The 21934-nt window shown below is 44.4% G+C and overlaps 1 protein-coding gene across 1 annotated transcript in view; it reads right to left on the reverse strand.

Annotated features, from left to right (window-relative positions):
* Positions 1-10756: 10756 nt before the first annotated feature.
* The window catches only part of LOC126209915 (luciferin sulfotransferase-like), a 61515-nt gene continuing 50337 nt past the window's right edge, over positions 10757-21934 (reverse strand). The window contains exon 6 of the mRNA XM_049939035.1: positions 10757-11068. Coding sequence (XP_049794992.1) covers positions 10757-11068 — 312 coding nt within the window. The remainder of the gene's footprint in view (positions 11069-21934) is intronic.

Here is a 21934-nt window from a genome sequence, read left to right on the forward strand (position 1 = left end):
CCAAGAGTTCAATTTTCAGCTTGGCCAGCATCAAGAGTGAAGTTAAAACTACGACACTTTGCAACTCATCGTAATAGGTTTTGTGGAACGAATAAAAAGAGTTTAATATTGAAGGAATAGAAGATTTCGATCTCCCAGGCGACTTAAAATGTTCGTCACTGGATGGATAAAGATTTTGGCAAGCAGTTCGTAACTGAGGACGAAATAACTGGCGACGTGCAAGGATATATCAGCGAAGAACAATAACTCAGTTTAATCAATGAATGCACAGGTAGTAACCCAATGTTTAAACTGCCACGTTCAAGGGAAAACTCTTTTCAACGTATTTGACCATATTCCGGATGCCCAAAAGGTTTTTTTTTTTTTTTTCGTCAGTCTACTGACTGGTTTGATGCGGCCCGCCACGAATTCCTTTCCTGTGCTAACCTCTTCGTCTCAGAGTAGCACTTGCAACCTACGTCCTCAATTATTTGCTTGACGTATTCCAATCTCTGTCTTCCTCTACAGTTTTTGCCCTCTACAGCTCCCTCTAGTACCATGGAAGTCATTCCCTCATGTCTTAGCAGATGTCCTATCATCCTGTCCCTTCTCCTTATCAGTGTTTTCCACATATTCCTTTCCTCTCCGATTCTGCGTAGAACCTCCTCATTCCTTACCTTATCAGTCTACCTAATTTTCAACATTCGTCCCTAGCACCACATCTCAAATGCTTCGGTTCTCTTCTGTTCCGGTTTTCCCACAGTCCATGTTTCACTACCATACAATGCTGTACTCCAGACGTACATCCTCAGAAATTTCTTCCTCAAATTAAGGCCGGTATTTGATATTACTAGACTTCTCTTGGCCCGAAATGCCTTTTTTGCCCTAGCGAGTCTGCTTTTGATGTCCTCCTGGCTCCGTCCGTCATTGGTTATTTTACTGCCTAGGTAGCAGAATTCCTTAACTTCATTGACTTCGTGTCCATCAATCCTGATGTTAAGTTTCTCGCTGTTCTCATTACCTTAGTCTTTCTCAGATTTACTCTCAAACCATACTGTGTACTCATTAGACTGTTTATTCCGTTCAGCAGATCATTTAATTCTTCTGCACTTTCACTCAGGATAGCAATGTCATCAGCGAATCGTATCATTGATATCCTAATTCCACTCCTGAACCTTTCTTTTATTTCCATCATTTCTTCCTCGATGTACAGATTGAAGAATAGGGGCGAAAGGCTACAGCCTTGTCTTACACACTTCTTAATACGAGCACTTCGTTCTTGATCGTCCACTCTTATTATTCCCTCTTGATTGTTGTACATATTATATATGACTCGTCTCTCCCTATAGCTTACCCCTACTTTTTTCAGAATCTCGAACAGCTTGCACCATTTTATATTGTCGAACGCTTTTTCCGGGTCGACAAATCCTATGAAAGTGTCTTGATTTTTCTTTAGCCTTGCTTCCATTATTAGCCGTAACGTCAGAATTGCCTCTCTCGTCCCTTTACTTTTCCTAAAGCCAAGTCACCTAGCGCATTCTCAATTTTCTTTTCCATTCTTCTGTATATTATTCTTGTAAGGAGCTTCGATGCATGAGCTGTTATTGTGTGGATGATGCTTTTTAAGTCAGATGGTATATCGCCAGACTCATATATTCTACACACCAATGTGAATAGTCGTTTTGTTGCCACTTCCCCCAATGATTTTAGAAATTCTGATGGAATGTTATCTATCCCTTCTGCCTTATTTGACCGTAAGTCCTCCAAAGCTCTTTTAAATTCCGATTCTAATACTGGATCCCTATCTCTCCTAAATCGACTCCTGTTTCTTCTTCTATCACATCAGACAAATCTTCACCCTCATAGAGGCTTTCAATGTATTCTTTCCACCTATCTGCTCTCCTCTGCATTTAACAGTGGAATTCCCGTTGCACTCTTAATGTTACCACCGTTGCTTTTAATGTCACCGAGGTTGTTTTGACTTTCCTGTATGCTGAGTCTGTCCTTCCGACAATCATATCTTTTTCGATGTCTTCACATTTTTCCTGCAGCCATTTCGTCTTAGCTTCCCTGCACTTCCTATTTATTTCATTCCTCAGCGACTTGTATTTCTGTATTCCTGATTTTCCCGGAACATGTTTGTACTTCCTCCTTTCATCAATCAACTGAAGTATTTCTTCTGTTACCCATGATTTCTTCGCAGCTACCTTCTTTGTACCTATGTTTTCCTTCCCAACTTCTGTGATGGCCCTTTTTAGAGATGTCCATTCCTCTTCAACTGTACTGCCTACTGCGCCATTCCTTATTGCTGTATCTATAGCGTTAGTGAACTTCAAACGTATCTCGTCATTTCTTAGTACTTCCGTATCCCACTTCTTTGCGTGTTGATTCTTCCTGACTAATGTCTTGAACTTCAGCCTACTCTTCATCACTACTATATTGTGATCTGAGTCTATATCTGCTCCTGTGTACGCCTTACAATCCAGTATCTGATTTCGGAATCTCTGTCTGACCATGATGTAATCTAATTGAAATATTCCCGTATCTCCCAGCCTTTTCCAAGTATACCTCGTCCTCTTGTGATTCTTGAACGGGGTATTCGCTATTACTAGCTGAAACTTGTTACAGAACTCAATTAGTCTTTCTCCTCTTTCATTCCTTGTCCCAAGCCCATATTCTCCTATAACCTTTTCTTCTACTCCTTCCCCTACAATTGCATTCCAGTCGCCCATGTCTATTAGATTTTCGTCCCCCTTTACATACTGCATTACCCTTTCAATATCCTCATACACTTTCTCTATCTGTTCATCTTCAGCTTGCGACGTCGGCATGTATACCTGAACTATCGTTGTCGGTGTTGGTCTGCTGTCGATTCTGATTAGAACCACCCGGTCACTGAACTGTTCACAGTAACACACCCTCTGCCCTACCTTCCTATTCATAACGAATCCTACACCTGTTATACCATTTTCTGCTGCTGTTGATATTACCTGATACTCATCTGACCAGAAATCCTTGTCTTCCTTCCACTTCACTTCACTGACCCCTACTATATCTAGCTAGATTGAGCCTTTGCATTTCCCTTTTCAGATTTTCTAGTTTCCCTACCACGTTCAAGCTTCTGACATTCCACGCCCCGACTCGTAGAACGTTATCCTTTCGTTGATTATTCAATCTTTTTCTCATGGTAACCTCCCCCTTGGCAGTCCCCTCCCGGAGATGCGAATGGGGGACTATTCCGGAATCTTTTGCCAATGGAGAGATCATCATGACACTTCTTCAAATACAGGCCACATGTCCTGTGGATACACGTTACGTGTCTTTAATGCTGTGGTTTCCATTGCCTTCTGCATCCTCACGTCGTTGATCATTGCTGAATCTTCCGCCTTTAGGGGCAATTTCCCACCCCTAGGACAAGAGAGTGCCCTGAACCTCTATCCGCTCCTCCGCCCTCTTTGACAAGGCCGTTGGCAGAATGAGGCTGACTTCCTATGCCGGAAGTCTTCGGCCGCCAATGCTGATTATTTATCAAAATTTAGACAGTGGCGGGGATCGAACCCGGGACCGAAGACGTTTTGATTACGAATCGAAGACGCCACCCCTAGACCACGGTTGGCTTATTACCGTACAGGAAATCACCTTGAAGAAAATGGCTTATTGATAAATAACCAACATGGATTCAGAAAATATCGTTGTGGTGCAATTCCAATGATGTAATGAGAGCTGTCGACAAGGGATCTCAAATCGATTCCATATTCCTAGATTTCCAGAAGGCTTTTGATACCGTTCCTCATAAGCGACTATTAATCAAATGGCGTGCATATGGAGTATCGTCTCAGTTGTGTGACTGGATTCGTGATTTCCTCTCAGAGAGGTCACAGTTCGTAGTGATAGACTGTAAACCATCGAGTAGAACAGAAGTGGTATGTGGCGTTCCGGCCCTCTGCTGTTCCTGATTTACGTAAATGATCTAGGCTGAGCAGCCCCCTTCGATTGTTTGCATATGACGCTGTAAGTAAGTTACCGTCTAGTAAAATCATCAGACGATCAAGAGAGAATTTCTGTATGATGTGAAAAGTGGCAATTGGCACTAAACAAAGAAAAGTGCTAGGTCATACACATGCGTACTAAAAGAAGTCCGATAAATTTTGGGTATACGATAAATCGCACAAATCTAAAGGCTGTCAATTCGACTAAATACCTAGGAATTACAATTACGAACAACTTAAATTGGAAAGACCTCATAGATAATACTGTGGGGAAGGCGGAACAAACACTGCGCTTTGCTGGCAGAACACTTAGAAGATGCGACAAACCCACTGAAGAGACAGCCTACTTTACACTTGTCCGTCCTCTGCTGAAATATTGCTGCGCTGTGTGGGATCCTTACGAGGCAGGATTGACGGAGGACATCGAAAAAGTGCAAAGGAGAGCAGCTCGTTTCGTGTTATCGCGCAATAGGTGTGAGAGTGTCACTGATACGAGACGCAAGTTGGAGTGGCGGTCACTGAAACAAAAGGCGGCTTTCTTTGCGGCGAGATCTATTTACGAAATTTGAATAACCAAGTTTCTCTTCCGAATGCGAAAATATTTTATTGACACTCACCTACGTAGGGGGAAATGACCATCATACTGAAATAAGAGAAATCAGAGTTCGAACGGAAAGACTTAGGTGTTCCTTTTTCCCACGCGTCATTCGAGAGTAGTATGAAAATGGTTCGATGAACCCTCTGCCAGGCACTTAAGTGTGAATTGCAGAGTAACCATGTAGATGTAGATGTAGAAATAAATACACTGGGGCAACAAAACTCATGGGATAACAGTATGCGCACACACAGATGGCGGTAGCAGACCCATTGGCGGGGCTTTCTGTACTCAAGTGATTCGTGTGAAAAGGTTTCCGACGTCATTATGAACGCACGAGGGTAATTAACAGACTTCGAACACGGAATGGTGGTTGGAGATAGACGCCCGGGACAATTCGTTTCGGAAATCGTTAGGGGAGTCAATATTCCGAAATCCACAGTGCGATGAGTGTGCCGAGAATACCTAATCTTAGACAATACCTTCTGCCACAGAAAACGGAGTGTCCGACGGATTTCACTTAACGAGCGAGAGTCGCGGCGTTTGTGTAGAGTTGCCAGAGCTACCAGACAAGTAACAGCGTTTGAAATAACCTCAGAAATGAATGTGGGACGTTCGACGGAGGCATCCGTTGCGGCGAAATTTAGTGTTAATGGTCTATGGCAGCAGACGAACGACTCGAGTGTCTCTGCTAACAGCGAGAGGTCGCCTGCAGCGCCTCTCCTGAGCTCGTGATAATACACTGCTGGCCATTAAAATTGCTCCACCAAGAAGAAATGCAGATGATACACGGGTATTCACTGGACAAATATATTATACTAGAACTGACATGTTATTACATTTTCACGCAATTTGGGTGCATAGATCCTGAGAAATCAGTATCCAGAATAACCACCTCTGGCCGTAACAACGGCCTTGATACGCCTGGGCAATGAGTCAAACAGAGCTTGGATGGCGAGTACAAGTACAGTTGCCCATGCAGCTTCAACACGATACCGCAGTTCACCAAGAGTAGTGACTGCCGTATTGTGACGAGCCAGTTGCTCGGCCACCATTGACCAGACGTTTTCAATTAGTGAGAGATGTGGAGAATGTGCTGGCCAGGGCAGCAGTCGAACATTTTTTGTATCCAGAAAGGCCCGTGCAGGAACTGCAATGTGCGGTCGTGCATTATCCTGCTGAAATATAGTGTTTCGCAGGGATTGAATGAAGGGTAGAGCCACGGGTCGTAACCCATCTGAAATGTAACGTCCACTGTTCAAAGTGCAGTCAATGTGAAGAAGAGATGACAGAGACGTGTAACCAATGGCACCCCATACCATCACGCCGGATGATACGTCAGTATGGCGATGACGAATACACACTTCCAATGTGCGTTGATCGCGATGTCGCCAAAAACGCTTGCGACCATCATGATGCTGTAAACAGAACCTGGATTCATCCGAAAAAATGGCGTTTTGCCATTCGTGCACCCAGGTTGAGTATACCATCGCAGGCGCTCCTGCCCGTGATGCAGCGTCAAGGGTAACCGCAGCCATGGTCTCCGAGCTGATAGTCCATGCTGCTACAAACGTCGTCGAACTGTTCGTGCAGATGGTTGTTGACTCAGAGATCGAGACGTGGCTGCACGATCCGTTACAGCCATGCGGATAAGATGCCTGTCATCTCAACTGCTAGTGATACGAGGCCGTTGGGATCCAGCACGGCGTTCCGTATTACCCTCCTGAACCCACGGATTCCATATTTTGCTAACAGTCGTTGGATCTCGATCAACGGGAGCAGCAATGTCGCGATAAGATAAACCGCAATCGCGATAGGCTACAATCCGAGCTTTATCGAAGTCGGAAACGTGATGGTACGCATTTCTCCTCCTTACACGAGGAATCACAACAACGTTTCACCAGGCAACGCCGGTCAACTGCTGTTTGTGTGTGAGAAATCGGTTGGAAACTTTCCTCACATCATCACGTTGTAGGTGTCGCCACCAGCGCCAACCTTGTGTGAATGCTCTGAAAAGCTAATCATTAGCATATCACAGCATCTTCTTCCTGTCGGTCAAATTTCGCGTCTCTAGCACGTCATCTTCGTGGTGTAGTGTATCTGTTGGACCCCAGACGGCTGGAAAACCGTGGTCTCGTCGGATGAGTCACGATTTCAGTTGGTAAGATCTGATGGTATGTTTCGAGCGTAGTACAGACCCCATGAAGCCATTGACCCAAGCTGTCAACATGGCACTGTGCAAGCTGTTAATGGCTCCATAATGGTGTGGGTTGTTTTACTTGGAATGAACCGTGTCCTCTCGTCCCACTAAATCGATCATTGACAGGTGATTGGGTGTTCTTGTGTCGTCTTCATCATCATTCATCCCCATTAGGGTCAGAGGAAGGCAATGGCAAACCACCTCCACTAGGACCTTGCCTAGTTTGGCAGTGCGGGTCTCCTGCATCGTTCCCCTATGCTGTGTCAAGGAGTATGGGACTTCATCATCATCATCATCATCATCATACAGGATGAATCACCTAAAACTTGCATGGGGCTCAGGAAGGAGATGATGAGTACATATCGGTAAGCAGATGCTCATATTGTCACCCAATCAGCAGATTGTTATAATACCTAGAAAGTGTATTTTTTGTACAAACATGCACTTTTTTAAATAGAACGATGCCTGTTCACATTAACAGATTAAAGATAGGGTAAATTAGTAGGACAGTAGTATTTGTTGCAGACTTATGTTGCGAGACGTTTTCAAGGTATCGCATGTTGAAAAGTCCCCACACCGATAGCTGTACAATACCTGTGGTAGCACAAACTAAAGAACAACCCAAGTGCATACACTACTTATGTGGATTCTGACCAGTGTCGAGACAATTGACCATCACAGGTTCTGTTCAAAATGACCACCAGCAGTATCAACACACGCTTCCAGCCTGGTATGGAACGACTGCTGCGCGTGCTAGCATTTCACCAAAGATGTCTGAGCAGGCTGCAGTAATACGTCATTGCATATCATCAGGTTTTCTTTTCTTTATTGCATTTTTCATTCTCCATCAGGAGCGGGCTGGCAGCAGCATAGGCGCTGCTCTTCAGCCGAGAGACATAACAAGTAGACAGGAAGACATTTAAAACATTGTAAAGAAGGAAACATGGTTGGATGTGGAAACAAAAAAAGGCGAAACATAAGAAATCATACAAAATGGTGACCGTAAAACGGGGTAAAAATCTAAAAAAGTATTTTACACAAACACACACTGGAGTAAAAAATACCAGGCAAAGTATGACCAGAGCATAAAAAGTCGCAGAATGATTAACACAGCCATGTGACTGATGGCGTAGCACAGAACAATCACGGATGCTAAAGAGGTCGAGCACACAATTAAAACCACATCACTAGACGACCCTGTATAACGGCGCTGAAACACAACACTAACACAGCACACTTGATAATGAATAAAAACCTGGTGGGAAGATCTGCTGGGGAGGGGGGGGGGGCAAGGGAGAATGGAAAATGGAAAAGGAGGCGAGAAGGAGGGGAGAGAAACGGGGATGAGGTGGAGGGCGCACCAAAGGAGGGCTGGGGAGGGAAGGTACGGGAGAGGAAAACGACTGAGGAGGGATGCAGGGACTCGGGGAAGGATGTAAATTCGCTCTGGGAGAAGGAGAGAGGGAAAGGAGGGACCCTGGGGGGGGGGGTGGGAACAACGCCAGGTTACATTTAGAAGGAAGGGTAGATGTCACAGCAAAGTTCAACATCTGGGAGGGAGAGGTGCTGGAAATTGCCCTGATGGAGGAGATGGATGGTGTGGAGGTGAAGAGAGGAAGGAATACAGCGATAGAGGCACGGCAACGGGTGGGGGGTGGAGAGGAAGGAGGAAACCAGGGGTGGGGGGTGGGGGGGTGGGGGGGATCAAGCCTGCAGACAGTGTAAAGGAAGCGTAGATGTCAGAGAAAAAGAAGGAGGTGGGGGAAAGGGATGAGGTCATACAGGAATCGTGTGGGGGAAGGAAGGCGGATACGGAAGGCAAGGCAGAGCATGTGACGTATCATCAGACGTAACTGCAGAGAAGAAAGTCTACAGGCGTCAAATCCCGGAATGGGCCAGGCAAGTTTCCGCATTATTTTCAGTGTAAGTTATAGATGGTTCAACCTGTATATATACGGGGGAACATTAATCAAACCAACTATCTCCAGGGACGGATTGCTGACTGGAAATGGAGGGAAAAAGATTCTACAAACATGTGTCTGGAAATGCATCTATGTCACGGCAGATGGCACTGACGAATGACAGTCCCCCTGACCACGTGCCGCATGTTCCTTGTGTGTTGCAGGCTGTGTGACTGATGCAGCAGAATGGTCCGGTATTCTTGTCGGAAACAAGCAGAGGTGGTATTTGTGTACTGCCAAGCAGATGCAAACGGTCGAGAGGCAGCACAGCTGTACCAAAAAAAGTACTCACAGAGACACCAACCACATCACACAACATTTCAAACACTGGTTTGGCGCTTGTGCGGTCATGGATTCTTTCAGACTGACGAACGTGCAGGGAGGCGGCGGACTGGGCGTAGACCAGACATGGAGGAGGGGGTTCTACAGGATATTGAAACGAGCCGTAGTACAAGTTCCTGACACGTGGCCCGCCAGCAGGGTGTAAGCCAAAGCACGACTGCGCGTATCCTGCATGACAGCCGCTGCTGTCCCTATCACGTGCAATCCCACGGAGGCCACTTTGAACATCTATTGTGACGTGGACGCGATACAACTCAGTTCTGTGTACATAGTCGAATTGTCGTCGTTGCACCCACACTGTCCATTTCGAGACACATGTTCGTAGGACCTTTTTTCCTCCATTTCCAGTCAGAAATCCGTCGCTGCAGATTGTTTAGCTCCTGCTTTTTTCGGAGCTTCGTTCTCTGAATTAACTTCCCATCTGTCAACTTTCTGCTTAAATACCTTTCTGCCCCAAAATATCTGAATAATTTATCTGAGTTTTTTGTGGGTCCTATTTGACCGCTTGTACCCAGGGTATAGTTTTAAGTCCTTCAATGTATTTAAGAATTTTGTGGTTGAGTCTTGTTTTGGGAAGCCTAGAGACGTGCCCATAAAATTTTAATCGCCTTTTTCTAATGTCTGCTGCAAAGTTGGGCAAGTTCTCAGTTATATAAATATAGAGTGCAGCAATCAGTCGTCCTTTTTAGGTTTTATTACGCAAATCCAGATTTAGGCTAGTAGCTAGCCATTCTCAATGCACTATTTGCTAATGTCAATGCATCTAAGTCGCTGTTGCATGCCATGCATTGACAATAGCAATTAATGCATTGAGAAGGCTAGCTACTAGCCGAAATCTGGATTTGCTTAATAAAATCTAAAAAGGACGACTGACTGCTGCATTCTATACTTATAGGTCACACAGCTGTCGCTGAGTGCACCCACTTTCCGAATGGAAGGTAAGCTGATGAATTTCTCAGTTGCTTGACGAGATTGAAGTCTATAGCCCTCTTCTGTTTTCTTTGGCTCTAGTCACCTTTTATGTGGACTGTCGGGGTTTCACTGGCATACTGTGTTATAGTGCCTAATTTCAGTTTTTTTGGGCAAGCGTTTTTTATTGTACACCTTCTAGGTTCTTCCATAGGCTCTCTTTAGTTTTTTAAGGGGAATGTTTTTTGCTATTTTGTCTTGTCCCGTAGCTTCAAGGACTTCACGAAAGTATTTAAAATATGGGACTCTATTTATATGACGATATTTTGTAGTCGTGTTTTGGGTGTCAGTTTTTGTGGGGATGAACTCAGACTTTAGGAAAACTAGAGTTCATTAACCGTGGCAGCATTCTGAAGAATTAAGTGACTGCATCGTAAAAATGAGATAGGGCAGAAAGATATAGCAGAAGCGCCCCATAAACGTCAGAAAATTTTATTTGTCTCGTTGAAATACATTTTCATCTACTTCATTGTACAATATGCAGTAGTTTGATCATAGTGCTTCTTTACTGATGTTTGCTTTGGCTTTTTTAGAAGTTTTGTGCGTGGGTGCGTGCGTGTACGTGTGTGTGTGTGTGTGTGTGTGTGTGTGTGTGTGTGTGTGTGTGTAGAAATGTCCTTAGCAGAGAGATGTGGCCTGCACGAGTTGTACCAGAACAGCACTGGCGTTGAACTCGACAGCTTCTCCCTGGTAGTGAGGTGTGCACGTCAGCTCCTCGCTGTCATCTGAGCCCATCGAAGTCGGACCCGGCGAGGCAGGCGTTCGTCCAGGCGTCGACCTTCCGGCGAACTTCTTCAGAGAGCCGCTGTTGGCCGTCGCCCACAGCGCCGCTACGCATGAACCTGAGGCCTTCGGAGGCCGCGGGTCGGAGGCCCATGTCCTGGCGAGCGTTCTCCACCTTCTCCTCGAAGTTGACGGCCTTGTTGGAGCGCATCTCCTGGAAGCTGAGGTGCTCCAGCAGCGCCGGCAGCTGGTCCTCCGGCACATGTCTCCCCAGGTGGGCGGCCACTCTGTGCACCACCGAAGACAGGTCCTGCCAACAGACCACAGACGCTCTACGACAGCAGCTACGATCAGCATCGGGGGCCTCATGTGGCCACAGCCACACAAGTGGAAGGTCCGGCTCCAGCGACTCTGCGGACCTAGGGCGTCAAGTCCTCTCAACAAATCACAGATTGAGCAATCACACCTAGGACCGGGGGCATCTCGTGGTCTCAGCTGCACCAGGCAATGGTACGGCGCTCATCTCCCCCGCTGAGCATCCACTCTGGGGCCAAGGAAAACAAGGTCTGTGAACAAAGCTCAGATGCTCCGTAGTAGCAATTACAAATAGCAACCAGATTTTATACGAGGGCGTGTGGAGAAGTACTCCCTTCGAATCTTCAATGTGAAAACTCTTCTTTTTAAATTTTAAAAAAGAGTTCTTCATCTTTATTTTTCATGTCTACATGTTTATTTCTGAATACATTCATCCTGGCGACGAACACATTTCTCCCAACGAGAGCAGTCACAGTCGAATGTTCGACTCTGCTGACGGAGCCACGACCTCACCTCTGCTTGCACCGCTTCGCCACTATCAAACTGAAATCCTCGAAGCTGTTCTTTAAGTTCTCGAAACAGATGAAAATCGGTTGGGGTTTAGTCGGGCCCGTATGGAGGATGATCCATAACGGTGAACCCGTGGTGTTGTATTGTTGCAGATGCTGCAGCGCTCGTGTATGGACTGGCATTGTCATGCTGAAGGGTGCTTCATGTGTGGTCAAAGTTTTCTGTTAGAAACTCGATTACAGCATGCTGTTTCTGACGCACCGCCATGTTGCACACTACAATACGGATGCCCTCTAACGGCAGAAGGTTGCAACTTGCGCCAGAGAAGCGGGAAAATCGACCAAGTAATGTGCGTGACGTGTAATACGAGTATCTCAACCCATGTTGACACCAGAATAAAAAATTCTGAGATATTACTTTCCAGCACGCTCTCGCACATGTACTAATCTCAAAATTCACCTAAAAGTTGAAAAAAGTTTCGCAATAAAATAAACTACACTCCTGGAAATTGAAATAAGAACACCGTGAATTCATTGTCCCAGGAAGGGGAAACTTTATTGACACATTCCTGGGGTCAGATACATCACATGATCACACTGACAGAACCACAGGCACATAGACACAGGCAACAGAGCATGCACAATGTCGGCACTAGTACAGTGTATATCCACCTTTCTCAGCAATGCAGGCTGCTATTCTCCCATGGAGACGATCGTAGAGATGCTGGATGTAGTCCTGTGGAACGGCTTGCCATGCCATTTCCACCTGGCGCCTCAGTTGGACCAGCGTTCGTGCTGGACGTGCAGACCGCGTGAGACGACGCTTCATCCAGTCCCAAACATGCTCAATGTGGGACAGACCCGGAGATCTTGCTGGCCAGGGTAGTTGACTTACACCTTCTAGAGCACGTTGGGTGGCACGGGATACATGCGGACGTGCATTGTCCTGTTGGAACAGCAAGTTCCCTTGCCTGTCTAGGAATGGTAGAACGATGGGTTCGATGACGGTTTGGATGTACCGTGCACTATTCAGTGTCCCCTCGACGATCACCAGTGGTGTACGGCCAGTGTAGGAGATCGCTCCCCACACCATGATGCCGGGTGTAGGCCCTGTGTGCCTTGGTCGTATGCAGTCCTGATTGTGGCGCTCACCTGCACGGCGCCAAACACGCATACGACCATCATTGGCACCAAGGCAGAAGCGACTCTCATCGCTGAAGACGACACGTGTCCATTCGTCCCTCCATTCACGCCTGTCGCGACACCACTGGAGGCGGGCTGCACGATGTTGGGGCGTGAGCGGAAGACGGCCTAACGGTGTGCGGGACCGTAGCCCAGCTTCATGGAGACGGTTGCGAATGGTCCTCGCCGATACCCCAGGAGCAACAGTGTCCCTAATTTGCTGGGAAGTGGCGGTGCGGTCCCCTAGGGCACTGCGTAGGATCCTACGGTCTTGGCGTGCATCCGTGCGTCGCTGCGGTCCGGTCCCAGGTCGATGGGCACGTGCACCTTCCGCCGACCACTGGCGACAACATCGATGTACTGTGGAGACCTCACGCCCCACGTGTTGAGCAATTCGGCGGTACGTCCACCCGGCCTCCCGCATGCCCACTATACGCCCTCGCTCAGAGTCCGTCAACTGCACATACGGTTCACGTCCACGCTGTCGCGGCATGCTACCAGTGTTAAAGACTGCGATGGAGCTCCGTATGCCACGGCAAACTGACTGACACTGACGGCGGCGGTGCACAAATGCTGCGCAGCTAGCGCCATTCGACGGCCAACACAGCGGTTCCTGGTGTGTCCGCTGTGCCGTGCGTGTGATCATTGCTTGTACAGCCCTCTCGCAGTGTCCGGAGCAAGCATGGTGGGTCTGACACACCGGTGTCAATGTGTTCTTTTTTCCATTTCCAGGAGTGTAATTTTACGTACAATGAAATGAACACCCTTAGCTGCTTACAGGCGTTGACATACGTCAACGGGGACAGATGAAAGTGTGCCCCGACCAGGACACGAATCTCCTGCTTACACGGCAGACGCTCTATCCATTTCAGGCACCGAGGACGCAGAAGACAGCGCGACTGCAGGGATTTATCTCTGGCACGCCTCCCGCAAAACCCACATTCTCAACGTATTGTCCCGCACTACGTTCGTAGTGCCCCCACCCATTATATATCCACAGGTCCCAAAAATGCGTTCTCAGTTTAAAGTACATAAAATTCACCATCCGATATGTGCCGTTGTAAACAGTATGAACAGTGCGTTTCATGACTTAGCAAGGTTTCTTTACGAAAAAATTTAAAAAATCCTTTGTGTTTCGAAATCATTGTTCTGTCTCCAACAGTCAAAATCTAGTCAATAAGATAAAAAATTTGCGTTGTGATCAAGAAACTAAATTGTTTCCAGTAGATATTACGAACCTGTATACTAATGTACCTGTTCAAACAACTGTCGACATTGTTGAAAAAAACTTACGTTCTTTTAAAAAAGGTATTTCTGATGAGCAAGTCACTGACCTAATTCGTTTACTAAGAATGGTAGTAAAATACAACTATTTTGTTTTCAATGGCAAACCATACCATCAGTCTGACGGCCTGGCAATGGGTAATCCACTGGCAGGCATCTTGGTCGATGTTTTCATAAATTCGCTGGAAGAAAAATTCTTCAATAATTTCTCAGTTGTCGATCTGAGTATTCTATCGTATTCTCGGTACGTAGACGACATTTTGATCATGCACAGCGGTTCCCTGGAAGGAACTGAAAGATGTTTAAAATTTTTAATAGACTTCATTAAAAAGTCAACTTCACTTGTGAATTAGAAAATAACAATCATCGGCTTTATTACTTGGAACTTAGTGTCGCTATTGACAACGACACACTTTCTGTCGGTATTTTTCGAAAAGCCACAAACACAGATCAGATTGTCCCCGCTAGTTCAGTGCATCCTCATTCCCATAAAAAAGGATTCCTCAATTCAGCCATTCATCGTTCAGTTTCTATACCATTGTCACCTGACAAGCTTAATGAAGAGATGAATTTAGTAAAAACAATTGCAGTTAATAACGCCTATCATCCCTCGTAAAGACTTCATGGTTAAAACTAACGCTAAAGTGATTAGGCATCGGCGCTGTTTCTGACAATAACGAGTACAAAAACAATTCTCCATTCCATTTTTAGGTCCTATTTCCTGTAGAATTCGTCGTATTCTAGTTAAAAAATATGGATGCAAAGTCAGTTTTTGCACTTACAATAACTTGAAAAAAAAATCTTGTTCATAATCTGGAGTCTACAGTTGCTGCTATACACAGTTAAGGAGTTCATAAAACCACTTGTGATACGTTTCCAGTTTATTATATAGGACAAACCGGAAGATCTTTCAGTGTCAAGTACATCATCATCACCAGTTTTCTGCTATATTAGCAGGTCCTTTGCCTCTCCATTTTCTGCGATCCACTGCTTCCTTCTTAAGGCTGTTGTATGTTGTACCGTCCATCACGTCATACAGTATCTGAAATTCATTATTTATTGTTCCGTGGGACCAAATTAAGGAGAAGTCTCCATGGTCATGGAACGAGTCAATACATGAAATTATAACATGATATTAGAAACAGATAAAATGAAATATAAAAAAACATATTCAGGTCACAAGTCGTAAATTTAAATAAAGAAAATCAACAACGTAACACTGGAATTTGCTTAATTTTTTAGCTCTTCCAGGAGCTCCTCGACAGAATAGAAGGAGTGAGCCATGAGGAAACTCTTCAGTTTAGACTTAAAAGAGTTTGGGCAACTGCTAAGATTTTTGAGTTCTTGTGGTAGCTTATTGAAAATGGATGCAGCAGAATACTGCACTCCTTTCTGCACAAGAGTCAAGGAAGTGCATTCCACATGCAGATTGGATTTCTGCCTAGCATTAACTGAGTGAAAGCTGCTAACTCTTGGGAATAGGCTAATATTACTAACAACAAACGACATTAAAGAAAATATATACTGTGAGGGCAATGTCAGAATTCCCAGACTATTGAATAGGGGTCGACAAGAGGTTCTCGAGCTTACACCACATATAGCTCGAACAGGCCGTTTTTGAGCCAAAAATACCCTTTTTGAATCAGAAGAATTACCCCAAAAAATAATACCATACAAGCGTATGAAAATATGCGAAGTAGACTACTTTTCGTGTTGAAGTGTCACTTACTTCAGATACTGTTCTAATGGTAAATAAAGCAGCATTTAGTTTCTGAACAAGATCCTGAACATGGGCTTTCCACAACAGCTTACTATCTATCCGAACGCCTAGGAACTTGAACTGTTCCGTCTCGCTTATAATATGCCCATTCTGTCTGATCAAAATATCGGTTCTTGTTGAATGGTGAGTTAGAAACTGTAAAAACTGAGTCTTACTGTGATTTAGCATCAAATTATTTTCCACAAGCTACGAACTTATTTCATGAACTACGTTATTTGATACTGTTTCAATATTACACACAAGATCCTTCACTATCAAGCTGGTGTCATCAGCAAACAGAAATATTTTTGAATCACCTGTAATACTAGAAGGCATATCATTTATATAAATAAGAAACAGCAGTGGCCCCAGCACCGACCCTTGGGGAACGCCCCACTTAACAGTGCCCCATTGGGACTGAACATCACTACCACTCTCAATATTGCGGAGAATTACCTTCTGATTTCTGTTCTTAAAGTAAGAGGCGAACCAATTGTAAGCTACTCCCCTTACTCCATAATGGTCCAACTTCTGCGGTAATATTTTGTGGTCAACACAGTCAAAAGCCTTCGTTAAATCAAAGAAAACACCTAGCGTTCGCTACCTTTTATTTAATCCGTCCAAAACCTCACAGAGAAAAGAGAATATAGCATTTTCAGTTGTTAAACCATTTCTAAAACCAAACTGAACATTTGACAGCAAATTATGTGAATTTAAATGCTCCAGTAACCTTGTATATACAACCTTCTCGATAACTTTAGCAAACACCGATGGCATAGAAATAGGTCTATAATTGTCAACATTATCCCTGTCTCCCTTTTTATAAAGTGGCTTCACTAACGAGTACTTTAATCGGTCAGGAAACCGACCACTCCTAAAGGAAAAGTCACAGATATGGCTAAGTACTGGGCTCACATACATAGAACAATACTTCAGTATTCTGCTAGATACCCCGTCATATCCATGAGAGTTCTTGGTCTTTAGTGATTTAATTATTAACTCAATCTCCCTCTTGTCAGTATCATGGAGGAGCATTTCAGGTAACAGTCTCGGAACACTTTTTTTCTAAGAGCGCAATATGATTCCCTGTTGGGACTTGGTTTCTATTAAGTTCACCTACTATATTCAGAAAGTGATTATTAAATGCTGTACATATATGCGACTTATCAGTAACACGGACATTCCCACTACGCACTGATTCTATATCCTCGACCTGTCTCTGTAGACCAGCCACTTCCTTTACGACTGACCATTTGGTTTTAATTTTATCCTGAGACTTAGCTATTCTATCTGCATACCACATACTTTTTGCCTTCCTAATAACATTTTTAAGCACCTTACAATACTGTCTGTAATGGGCTGCTGCATTTAGATTCTGACTGTGTCTAACATTTTGATATAATTGCCACTTTGTTCTACAAGATATTCTTATCCCTCTAGTCAGCCACCCAGGCTGCCTGTTTGTGCTAGTACCCTGTTTTGAACGTTCTAACGGAAAGCAACTTTCAAAGAGCACGAGAAAAGTCTTGAGAAAAGCATTATATTTACCGTCTACTGTATCAGTGCTATAAACATCTTGCCACTCTTGTTCCTTGATAAGGTTTACAAAGGTCTCTACAGCAACTGGATCAGCTTTCCTAAACAGCTGATGACTATATTTAACACGTGTTGCAGCACAAAAATCTTTTAGAGTTAAAATTTGTGCATCATGATCTGAAAGGCCATTCACCTTTTTGCTTACAGAATGCCCTTCTAGTAATGAGGAATGAACCAAAATGTTGTCTATGGTTGTTCTAGTGTTCCCTTGCACTCTCGTTGGAAAGAATACGGTTTGCATAAGATTATATGAATTAAGGAGGTCTACCAGCATCCTCTTCCTTGCACAATCACTTATACAATTAATATTGAAGTCACCACATATAACTAACTTTTTGTATTTCCTATAAAGTGAACCAAGAACCTCCTCTAGCTTTAGCAAACATGTTGTGAAATCGGAGTCTGGGGATTTATAAATAACAACAGAAGTTTAGCTCCGTTAAATTTAACCACACCTGCACAACATTCAAACACCTTTTCAGTGCAGTACTTTGAAACATCAATTGACTCAAATGGGATGCCGTTTTTCACATACATGGCTACTCCCCCACACCGCAAAGAGCTCCTCGAAAAGCTGCCAGCCAACCTGTATCCTGGTAAAGGAAGCCTCTGAATTATCTCCTTATTTAAGAAGTGTTCAGATATACCAATAATTTCAGAGTCAACATCTATAAGCAGTTCACTGACTTTATCTCTAATACCTTGTATATTTTGATGAAATATACTAATTCCCTCATTACTCGGATACCTAAGCTTTGTCAAAAGTGGTTCCTTTGTTAGAGAGACTTCCCTTAAGCAGGAATACCTATCAGCTGACTTCAATCTAAAAAAGGTGCAGCTCTAACACCCACTACTGCAGGAATTTTCCCATGAGTGATCCCACCAATCCCACCTATGCTGTCACCTATAAGCTTTGCTAACCTTCCCTTCCCATACCTGTTGAGGTGCAGGCCATGTCTAGTGAAACCCGTCCTGCTGATAGACTCCACCGACACCACTGAAATGTGACCCATGCTTTCTGTCATCAGCGCACCCCCAAGTCTCATGTTATTACGCCTGACGGCTGTATTAAGATGAGGCCGATCGTGACGCTGAAACAGTTCCACGAAATGCACATTCGTGTTGCCAGTCTGAGTGGCTATCTTTTCCAGGTCACCATCTATGTCATACTCCCCATCCCTATCAATACTATTACCAGCCCCACCCACAATCACTACCTGATCCTCTTTAGTAAAATCCCTACATAACCCCCCTATGTTAACAGTCACCTGAGCCAATCCTGCATTAGGCTTCACAATGCTGGTGACCTGGTACTCACTCCCCAGCACTTCCTGCAACTGCTGGCCTACACCTCTGCCATGAGAACTACCTAACAGCGGAACCTTCTTCTTCCTCTTCGACTTTGCAACTGTTCTAGCCACCGTAACTACTGAGGTCTGCTGCATACTTCCTACATCTACAGCTACTAGAGATTCCTCTCCACTAGACTCTGACAGTTGTAAACACCAATAGTAAATCTATCTGAAAATCTTCTTCTCCTAGCAGATCTCTTGCCAACAGCCAGCTCCCATTCCCTAATCTCCTTCTCCCTCCTCATCCTATCTAGCTCCTCCTGTGCGTTTTTCAACTGCACCTGAAGGGCACAGATCTTACGCTCCTGCTCCTCTATCAACTTACTCTTGCTACATAAACTGCAGTTCCAGGAGAGGATCTCACCAGAATGCCCACTGGCTTCCCCACTGCATTCCCCACAGTGAAAATACTTCGAACAAGTCTCACACCGCAATCCACTACTCACGAACCTACGGCAAATCCCACACTTCTCACTCATGGTAAAATTTTACTTTTTCCTAGTTCCGCTACTACAATAAGAAGATGTTAAAAACCTGACTACAATAAACACAAACTTACTCTAAAAGGGAAGTAACTACTATTATTAACAGTATTAATAAACAACAGATGTGAATAAAACAAAAGACTAATACAGAAAGAGAATCAAACGTCTAATGACACAGTAACGAAGCTGAAAACAGTTCCCAAAAGGTTCTTCTTAAATTATTTCACCAGAAAACACAAAAAACTCCGGTTGAAGACTACTAAAGTTCCTAAATAAACCACTATACACAAACAATTAATTAGTACTTAGCTTTCGATGCGCCGCTACAGCTGCAACTGGTCAGCGCGGAATGTAAACGCAGGTAAGAGGTTACGTTGCTGGATACGAAACACTCACAAATATCAGGTCAAAACACAAGAAAGGCAGAGGTGAATGAAGAAACCACTAATAAGTCACTTATAAAGTAAATATTATCACAAAAACCGTTAAAATATGTATCTGAAACCTAAAAATATATAAAAACTTGGAGAGCGATCTCACACGCAGTCACTCGCTTATGAAGTCCTTCCTCGCTTCCTTTTCCCTTCTACACAACTTTCTAAAACGGTTTTTATCAGTCCATCATTCTTTCTTAATATATGCCCAATCTAATTTCTTTTTCTTCTTTTTATTACATCTAGTAACTGTCTTTTCTCTCCCACTCTTCTCCGTACCTTTTCATTTTTTACACTGTCTACCAAACTTATTCGTTCCATCCTCCGCCATGTCCACATCTGAAAAGCCTCCAACCTTTCTCCGTCTTTCTTCCTCAAAGTCCATATTTCAGCGCCATACAGAAGAACGCTCCGTACAAAACATTTTATGAGTCTTTTCCTCAGTTCTCTGTCCAGGCTGCTGCAGAAAATTCTCCTTTTCGTATAAAATGCCTCTTTCGCCGTTGCTATCCTTGTTTCAATTTCTGTGCTGCACTTCAGTCGGTGTCTGTCCTGCTTACAAGATACTTAAAATTTAGCACCTGTTCTAACATTTTTCCATTCAAACATAATGTTTTTCTTTATTTCCTCCTAATGTCAATATTTTTGTTTTCTTTGTGTTCATTTACATTTCATGATTTTTTCCGTTAGCTTTGTGGTGTCACCGCCAGACACCACACTTGCTAGGTGGTAGCCTTTAAATCGGCCGCGGTCCGTTAGTGTACGTCGGACCCGCGTGTCGCCACTGTCAGTGATTGCAGACCGAGCGCCGCCACACGGCAGGTCTAGAGAGACTTCCTAGCACTCGACCCAGTTGTACAGCCGACTTTGCTAGCGATGTTTCACTGACAAATTACGCTCTCATTTGCCGAGACGATAGTTAGCATAGCTTTCAGCTACGTCATTTGCTACGACCTAGCAAGGCTCCATTATCAATTGCTATTTATCTTGTGATGCATGTACCGTCAGACCGATGTTCACCAATTATGGATTAAAGTTAAGTATTCCAGAAGCTACGTACCTTTTTTGCTAGTCTCTATTCCTCTAACTGTTCCAGACCTCAAGCCAGCCTGCGTGAGCTTAAACGCGTGCCTTTCGGCTTCCTCTCATAGTGGCTTGGCTGTCTTGCCAAGTCACAACAAGCTTCAATGGTGTCCACTAAATCTTGTAATTCTAATCCTAATTTAATTCTAAATCCTGTAACCTGACACTGTAAAAGAATTACAGTGTCAGGTACAAGGAACATTGATTTGGAAAAAGAGCCAAAGTAACTGGTACACCTGCCTAATATAGTGTAGGGCCACCGCGAGCACGCAGAACTACAGCAACTTGACGTGGCATGGGCTTGACTAATGTCTGAAGTAGTGCTGGAGGGAACTGACACCATGAATCCTACAGGGCTGTCCTTAAATCCGTAAGAGTAGCAGGGGTGGAGATCCCTTCTGAACAGCACGTTGCTAAGCATCCCAGATACGCTCAATAATGTTCATGTCTGGGGAATTGGGGTGCCCAGCGGAAGTGTTTAAACTATGATGAGTGTTCCTGGAGCCACTCTGTAGCAATTCTGGACGCGTGGGGTGTCACATTGTCCTGCTGGAATTGTCCAAATGGACATGAATGGAAGCATGTCATCAGACAGGATACTGACGTACGTGCCACCTGTCACAGTCATATCTAGACGTATCAGGGGTCCCATATCACTCCAATTGCACCCGTCCCACACCATTACAGAGCCTCCACCAGCTTGAACAGTCCCCTGCTGATATGCAGGATCCATGGATTCATGAGGTTGTCCCCATACCTGTGCAAGTCAAACCGCTTGATACAATTTGAAACGAGACTCGTCCGACCAGGCAGCATGTTTCCAGCCATCAACAGTCCAATCTCGGTGTTGAGGGGCCCAGGAGAGGTGTAAAGCTTTGTGTTGTGCAGTCATCATGGGTACAGGAGTGGGCCTTCCGTTCCGAAAGCCCATATCGATGATGTTTCATTGAATTTTAGCCCCCACACCTCCCTCCAATATTTAATTCAACATTCCTTGATGTCTCAGAATGTGTCCTACCAACCGATCCCTTCTTCCAGTCAGGTTTTGTCATAAATTTCTTTACTCCTCAATTATATTCACTATTCCCTCATTGGTTACATGATCTACCCGTCTAATGTTCTGCAATCTTCTATAGCACCACATTTCAAAAACTTCTATTCTCTTATTTTTAGATTA

The sequence above is a fragment of the Schistocerca nitens genome, chromosome 10 (genome assembly GCF_023898315.1).
Source record: "Schistocerca nitens isolate TAMUIC-IGC-003100 chromosome 10, iqSchNite1.1, whole genome shotgun sequence".
Classification (NCBI taxonomy): Eukaryota; Metazoa; Arthropoda; class Insecta; order Orthoptera; family Acrididae; genus Schistocerca; species Schistocerca nitens.